Source organism: Scatophagus argus, chromosome 4 (genome assembly GCF_020382885.2).
Source record: "Scatophagus argus isolate fScaArg1 chromosome 4, fScaArg1.pri, whole genome shotgun sequence".
In the NCBI taxonomy this organism is placed as follows: Eukaryota; Metazoa; Chordata; class Actinopteri; family Scatophagidae; genus Scatophagus; species Scatophagus argus.
This window is the reverse complement of record NC_058496.1, coordinates 13,237,776-13,245,558: the sequence shown is the minus strand read 5'-3', so window position 1 is coordinate 13,245,558 and position 7,783 is coordinate 13,237,776. Positions and strand designations below refer to the sequence as shown.

The following is a 7,783-nucleotide window of genomic DNA, read 5'->3' as shown; positions in this document are numbered from 1 at the left end:
TAAAGTACAAAAGCAGAGAAGCAGTGACTTTCAGTCAGTGACCACCACGACAAAGACTCATTAAAAGGAAGAAAAATTGAATTCATTTGTTTTGGTTTTTTTCTTCCTGTTTCCCAGAAGATATCCATTTATTTTGAAATTAAATTTCAGACTGAGAGTTTTGGTCAACTCTTTTTGACAAATAAATAGGCTGAACGTCCACTTACACCCATGATTTACACTGACTGTAATGTTCAATGAGCAAACGAGGGATAATGTTCTGATTTTCTCCCCAAACATTCACTGTGACTTGACGACTTCTTTGGTTTGCTATAATCACGCTTTCTTCCAGTCTGTAGCATAACACACTGAGGGCTGGTCATTGTATCAATCTGTAAAGGTAATCACGGTGTGATCTTTCTGCTGCGTGGCACACTTGTAAACAACTTGAAAAATAATTTCAAAATTGCTTTTTATTGTATGTTAGAAAACTTCAAGCCAATTCATTCACAAGTTAATTACGTATAACAGAAACATAGGAAACACAGGGTTACACACACGCACACACCCAGGCTGAGTGAGAGAGAGAGGGGAATAAATGATTTTTTCAGGGTCTTGACTTGGGTTGGTATTTTCAATAATTCAGTAAATTACTGCAAACAAATTTATGTTAATAGAAAAGGTGGGAACCGACTGTTTAATACGGGAAAAGTAATATACTTTTGTTAATTATGATTAATTCTTTGTTTAACCCCCCCTGCAATTGTTACAGAAACTCCAATTATAAGTTTACAGGCAGTGGGACTGCTTATGGTAATGCCACATCTCATCAATTACCATCCCGTGACCGTAAATTGGCCTCAGCGCTGACAACGAGATGAGGTTAACACGCTGATTAATTTGAGCTGCTGTGATTTCAGGCTCAAGTTGACACTTATAATCTTTGACACAGACAGTGAGGTCCGCTCACTTTCATAATGGAAAAATTTTATTTACTCCATTCGGAGCTGAGTTTAGAGACATTACATCTCACATCAGGATCATTTAGAATGAAAGTAACGCAAACTTTTTTTTTGCTTATTACAGAACAAGTAAAGAGGAATAGAAAAGTAAGTGACAAACGATCAAAAAATGATAAAGGCTAAACTGTTTACTTCATATTATTTGTTTTGCTTTTTTCTTACTTTTGGAATAGCTGTTACATGCATGTAATATAGCAAAGTCTGTACTGCAGGACAGGTCTAATCATAAGAAAATGTCAGATTACAAACCTTAGGATGACATTGTGTTCAGTCTCATAAATATCTCAGAGGATTGTGTTTGTCTCGTGCTTAAAAAAACACATATTCGTGTTACATTTAATGTTATGAATACTGTAGCCTATTTAGTTAGAAATAATAATATATTGAAAATGCAAGATTATTTCATATTTTCACTTCTTCTTTTTTAGCTTGGAAAAAGCCTAGCTCAGCCTATTGTATAAATGGTTTATCTGACTGATATTGTTCTTACTGTTTGTTATGTGCTGACTGATGGGTGCAGGACACTCCCTCTGTCCCTTAAATAGAAGCTTGTGCTGCAAGCAAGGCTGAGATAAGCCAATGAGTAGGCTAGCTACGTTATTTATGATGCACTGTGGTAACCATTATGCAAAACTCTCCATATAGTAGATTTGCCTATAACGTCCATTGTTGCAAATAAGTAGCTACTCTACAAATGAAGACGATATGGAGAGAGCCTCTGTGCGAGTCTGTGTAACAGCTGTTCTCCTTAACCTCACAGATTACACCAGTTTGTGCAGCAAAAAGGACTTAAAGTCTAAAGATGGAGCACACACACGTCCGTAATCAATACCAGAGACAAAACTTATGGATGATTCCTTCGGTTATGTGAATAATAAAGTGAAAACACACATGCGCTTGTCCCTGCTGTGACTTCAGGTCGAAGACAGCTTTATTGAGAAACTTTTATGGCACCGTCGTTTAACTTTTTGGCCTCTGTGGGACTGTGGATAAACAGGAAATGGTGCTGTTGCTCCTACAATACAACGCACACAGGAGCGACCTGCAGATGCAGATACACAAAGGCCCATCAGCATAAACTATGACCCAGATACGGCTTGATGTGTACAGTCCATTAATAGTGTTCTTGATAGGCTAAAATATGATGGACTTCAGTTGTCATAATGTTTCTGCAACGTGAGGACTGAGCGGCCTTGTATTCTCTCTTCTGATATTACAGCCCAACCCCAGCTGGACATTACAACAAGTTCAGTTTTACTGCAACTAATCGATTATGTCATTTCTGCTTTGCGAGGGCAGGATCACAGCAGACAGGTCTCGCCCTTTAAGATAAGAGCTGTAGAAAGTGGGCTGCCATATACACAGGCCTGCGATTGCTCCTGTTTAGTTACAGTCCATCCAGTCCGCTCAGTGGGATGACCGTCATGGTTAAAAGCAATGACCGTCACACCACAGCAGTGACATCTTTACCGCTGCTGTCCGCCACCGTGGGACCCTTAACCCGTCACCTCAAACCCTGTCAGACAATATCTTGGCAGCAAAGGCTATCATACACTGCAATCCAGATTATAATACTGTAATGTTTGGTTAATATAATCCAAATAAACTACACAATGAAGTATTAAAGCATCCCATCAACAACCTCCAGCAAAGGTCGGTCAGTGCCGAGTGCCTAAAGGAATTCCAGCAAAATGGTCATTACGAGATCTCGTGAATTTAATGGAGACATGAATCATTCTCGTTTTTGACATTCTTGAAAATTACTTTTATTCGTTTCTTCATTTTAAATCGGTACAAACCCGTCAATGTGGTGCATTTCGATGTAAGATCAAACATTTAAGAAATGTGTCAAGTAATAGCACAGACAATAAGTTAAAACATGTCACAAAAAAGACCAGCGGGTACATAGCAAGAATGTTTCATCTACACAAAACATCCTAAAACAGAGTAGGCCTACTGAAAGATCATAGTATCATTTTTTTATTTTTTATTTTTTTTACCTCTTTAGATTTTAAGCTCCTGTCTCATGCAGACGAGACTTGGGTCGCCTAACAAAAAGAACCCCTTCAATCTGAGTGGGCACCTTTTTCTCCTTAAGTTATCCAAGCGTTTTAAATCCACATGCACAGTGCATGCCTGAGACGCAGTTCTGCGGGCCCACGTACAGTGCGCTGCGTGTGCGGTAGCTTCTTACCCAAATTTATACCCAATCTTATAAATAACCGTTTGACATAACACAACTTCACCTGAACACAATAACATGTGTGCGTTAAGACACACTCAGTGAAAACGTAAATACGACGATTGTTTGGCTCCCAGTAATCAGGGCCTGTAGTCTAGAGATCATTACAATAGTATTTATCATCAACAGCTGATAAAATCCCTTTGAATTAATAAGATAAATAACCCCAAACCCATGTTATTTTTCTTCCGTTTGTCCATCAGTGTAGTCCTTTTCTTTTAGTCATTATGTCTAGATGAAGTTACAGTCTCCATGTTCTCACATTTCAAGCCGGATTAGCTCGCTCGTTCTCTCGTTTCAATCTAAATAGAGGGAATGAAAACAGGAAGAAAAAAATAAAAGAGCCGCAATTTGAGGCTGGGAGAAGGGATTTGAAGGACTGGGGTGTCATGGGGTGTTTTTTGTTTTTTCGTTTTGTTTTGTTTTTTTTCAAAAGTCACTAAGTAAAACTCATGGACACTGTGTGCTCCAGCGCTTTGCGCCGCAGTGACGCGATGCTTGTCCCTCTCCACATGTCACTGTCCGGGGAACTACACAGCTGCGGGGAGCCCGATACGTTCGTGGGGCCGGAGAGAGAGGCCGACATTCCGGGGAAAGGCGACTGGTAGAGGTGGGACTGCAGACCGGAGCCGTTGGACGAGAGGCCGTTAGACAGACCCATGGAGTTTGGTGGCGGACCTGGACCGAGACTGCACTGTGACAGGGACTGTGGCATGCCCGGCTGACGACCAAGAGCCGGCGGGAGCTGCAGCTGAGACACCCCCGGCATCCCCGTGGCCCAGCGAGAGTCGTTGGCGTGGAAGGAGCACAGGCTGTTCTCCATGGCGGCCGCGGCAGAAAACTGTGGCAGGCCCGGCGTGGGGAGCAGCGTCCCCGGGGCGCGGAAAACATTAGTGGTCTTCTTCCTTTTCTTCCACTTAGCGCGTCTGTTCTGGAACCAAACCTGCGAGCAGAGAGACAGCACCGTAAGCAATCAGAAGGACAGACTGAGGGACATCTGTCCTGTTTATATTACATGTCCCTTACAACATGTGTTTAGTGTGACCCTGACAGGGAAAACATATCATTATGTAGAATCTGACTACAGATCAGCTTAAGAGCTCCAACAGGGCGTTAGGGTTTATAGAATATTAATACACCCAAACTAATCCATCCTGCTCGACCAACACAAGTTCTCTACCACTCATGGGGTCTGGTCTGGATCTGAGGCCGTACTGTCTGACCACAAACGAAACTAACAAGCCATACCTGTAGACCTAACTGACCTGAGCACATCTTGTCAGAATGTATTCACTGGCCTGATCGGCAGAACTTTTCTGTCTCATAGCAGGTGTATTTCACATACAGCCTCGCGGATCTTGGAAACATAAACATCAGCATAATATCCTGTGCTGCTATGCATGGGACTGACGCAGCCGAATGCCAGGGTTACAAATGTAATTGCAATAAATACAATACAAAAATAAAGAAGGCTCTTTGTATAAAAAATGCTGATGTCACAAGGTTTTATTTGTATAACAAGTGCACCCGCAGCAGTGGGCCAAACGATTTATCCTTCTAACGTCTTATTTACGAGCAGATTAATTGAAAAGGGCTCAAATGCAAATGGCCCGCATTACTGTACACACAATGTACATGAAAATAAAAAAAAACAAAAAACAAACTACTCATTCACATGCACGCGCCAGAAACCATGAGCACACCGAGACCACGTACACAGCTGAAACGCACGCGCGACCCATTTGGGCTTTATAAAGATTTCATCATCTTCGGGCGTGATTAATGCGCGCGAGAGGCCGTGAGTCGATGGCTCCGTATTAAAAGTGAAATCTCGCTCTCATTCCGCTCAGCCATCCGTGAAACGTCGCCCAAACCCATTACACTCGTGGGGGGAAAGAAAATGCAATTTCTCATTCCATTAAAAAAAAAGTACAATATATTCTTGAGTCCTATTAAGACGTCGCTGATAGAGCATTTTGAAGGCGAGGCTGTGGAGGCACGCAGCCGGGCCAACACGCCCACTGAAGGCTGCAGCTGCGCGGCCTGCGCTAATGTTTACCAACAGGAGCGCGGGAGTCCACCTGCACCGAGCAGCTACGACCCTGCGCCACGTACAATAAAGAATTGATTATTAAGGTGACTAATGATTATACTGGTTTTATTGCTTTCAGTGGGATAATTTGCATGAATTTCACATCACTGCTTAATAACCCGTTCACTGTTATAAATAAGACTGAAATTGGTTGATAATGTGTTTGGTTTATTAGAGCCTGGTATGATCCTGCGTGCTTGTTCAAAAATAAGCTCCGTGTGTCACAGCGTGCTTAAATTGTTTAAAAGCGGTTTAGATGTTCAATTCCAAAAAACATACAAATAATAAACAAATATATTTAAAAAAATTAATAAATAGGCTACGTTTTTACATGTCAAAACATATGTGCCACACATTTCCCTCTTGTGTAAAATGTGAGGGTCGTATTTAGAAAAACAAATTCCTAAAGATGTATCCTATAATATATTGGCCACCAACTGGCTATGGTAATTGCCTGTATTCATAGACAAATATTTATCAAAGGCTTAATAACATCTATTTATATTTATGCAGCTGTTACAGATCAAAATTGAAAAATTACAGAAACAAATATATATATAAAAAAGAAATTAAGGACTTTCACACCCCTAATTTCAATGTTTTCGGGCTCAGCCACAATAGATGGTGTTATGCAATATTTTCTTTAAACGGTTAAAGTCACATGAATGTTTCAGCACCACGGACAGAACCCTTTGAACATTAGATGGGTCAGGTTTCCTTAAAATTAAATATCGTTTCCTGTCAGGCTAAACGCTGACAAATAATAATCAAATAATTCAATTAGAAGAGACGTGAATCGGTATATTTTATAAAACCAACATACCCTTCATTTTTTTTTCATTTTCAGTTTTTCTTGCACTGTGCGTAAGGCAAGATATGGTGCTGTATATAAACATAAAAACAAAACATTACTAAGTGATTCTAAGACTTCGGTTACAATCTACACCAAAGCACAGTTTACGTTATGGTGTAATGTGACCTGGACTGCGTTAGTGGCGTCTGTCCAACAGTTAGCTTGGATGTGCCAAACACTGAGGGGACAACAGGGCCAAGTAAAATGAATATTATTTGAAGCGGGCAAACTCTCTTTTCCAAACACACAGAGATAACATTGGCCCGATGTGATTACAGGCTGTTCGCTACGTTTCGACGTTATTTTGATGCTGAAAAACCCTACACGACCACCCGAAGCCATACGGCGCCGCGTCACGCCAGTGTGTGCGTCCTGCAAAACGATCCACACCGCACAAGTTTTTACCTGAACTCTGGACTCGGTGAGGCCGATCCGCAGCGCCAGCTCCTCCCTCATGAAGATGTCAGGGTAGTGGGTTTTGGCGAAACTGCGCTCCAGCTCGTTGAGCTGCGCCGGGGTGAAGCGCGTCCTGTGCCGCTTCTGTTTCTGCTGGCTGGCGGTCTGGCCGGAGCTCTGCTGCGGTTGCTGCTGCTGCTTCTCCTGCTCCTTCCCGTTCACCGGCATGCCGGCGGAGTTGGATCCCACAGTAGCGATGTCTTCTCCCGGCAGGAGAGTGGTTCCTTCTACAGAGTCTGAACCAGGGGCCATGTCTCCCGGATGCCCCTGATCTGGCACCCCACCACCCAGCCGGCACTTAAGAGCCTCTCGGTGTCCGAGTAACTCTGCAGCATCCTTCATCCCTGAGGGGGCGAGGAGGAGAGGGGCTTTGAGCAAATACATGGCGAATGGTAAGGCGCAACATCTTTAAATGAGGGTTACACGAAGTATAGCTTTGCTTCTTCACAAGATGCAGATTCATTTTAAGAAAATAACAAATGAACTCGGTGTGTACTGGATCGTAATTTTATGCCTTCAGAACATTCCTCATTCCTGATAAATTACCGGTAAAAAATTACTTCGACAAACAATAAACCACTTAGATGTTAACACAATTAACTACACAGTCTATCTATCACTTCACAAGATTGAACAAGAAGTTGAAATCTTACACTGGAGTTTAGGGCCGGAGTTTAGTGATGATAACTCACCGAGCCGAGCATCCAGGAGGTCGGCGTGAGAAAGCATCGCATACCGCTCCAGGGCGAAATGCGCTCCAAAAAAATCCTACAACTTTGGGGCAATTTAAAAAGTATATATCGTCTAAATGAACGAAAATTCGGTTTGTGGTTAAAAAAGGAGGTCCCTTGCATTATAATGTCCTTTAGAGCGACGGGGAGGCGCTTATTAGTTGAAAGAACCCGTGAGCTTCCTCAAATAAGAGCCAATCAGAATGGGAGCTTGGAAATGTCAGCGACGTGACTCCCCCCTCTTTTTTTTTTCTATCTTTTTTTTTTTTTTTTACACACACAAAGGCACGCACGCATGCATGCGCGCACACAGACCCAAAACGCGCACGAAACGCTACAATTCAATTCAATCCTCTGCCATTCCGTCCTCTGATTTATTAGCTTTTCATGCTCAAATTATTCCACGTT

At 42.3% G+C, this 7,783-nt stretch overlaps 1 protein-coding gene across 2 annotated transcripts; it reads right to left on the bottom strand.

Annotated features, from left to right (window-relative positions):
* Nucleotides 1-2,811: 2,811 nt before the first annotated feature.
* On the bottom strand, nt 2,812-7,440 carry LOC124057807 (homeobox protein orthopedia B-like). 2 transcript variants are annotated; one of them, XM_046386372.1, is made up of 3 exons: nt 7,337-7,440; nt 6,594-6,988; nt 2,812-4,186 (listed from the first exon to the last, which is right to left on the bottom strand). In XM_046386372.1, the coding sequence occupies exons 1-3, from the start codon at nt 7,371-7,373 to the stop codon at nt 3,683-3,685; spliced, it is 936 nt and encodes a 311-aa protein (XP_046242328.1). In that variant the 5' UTR covers nt 7,374-7,440; the 3' UTR covers nt 2,812-3,682. The 2 variants fall into 2 exon arrangements, with proteins under 2 accessions (XP_046242328.1, XP_046242327.1); XM_046386371.1 differs by lacking the exon at nt 7,337-7,440 and having other exon boundaries at nt 6,594-7,068.
* Nucleotides 7,441-7,783: the final 343 nt, after the last annotated feature.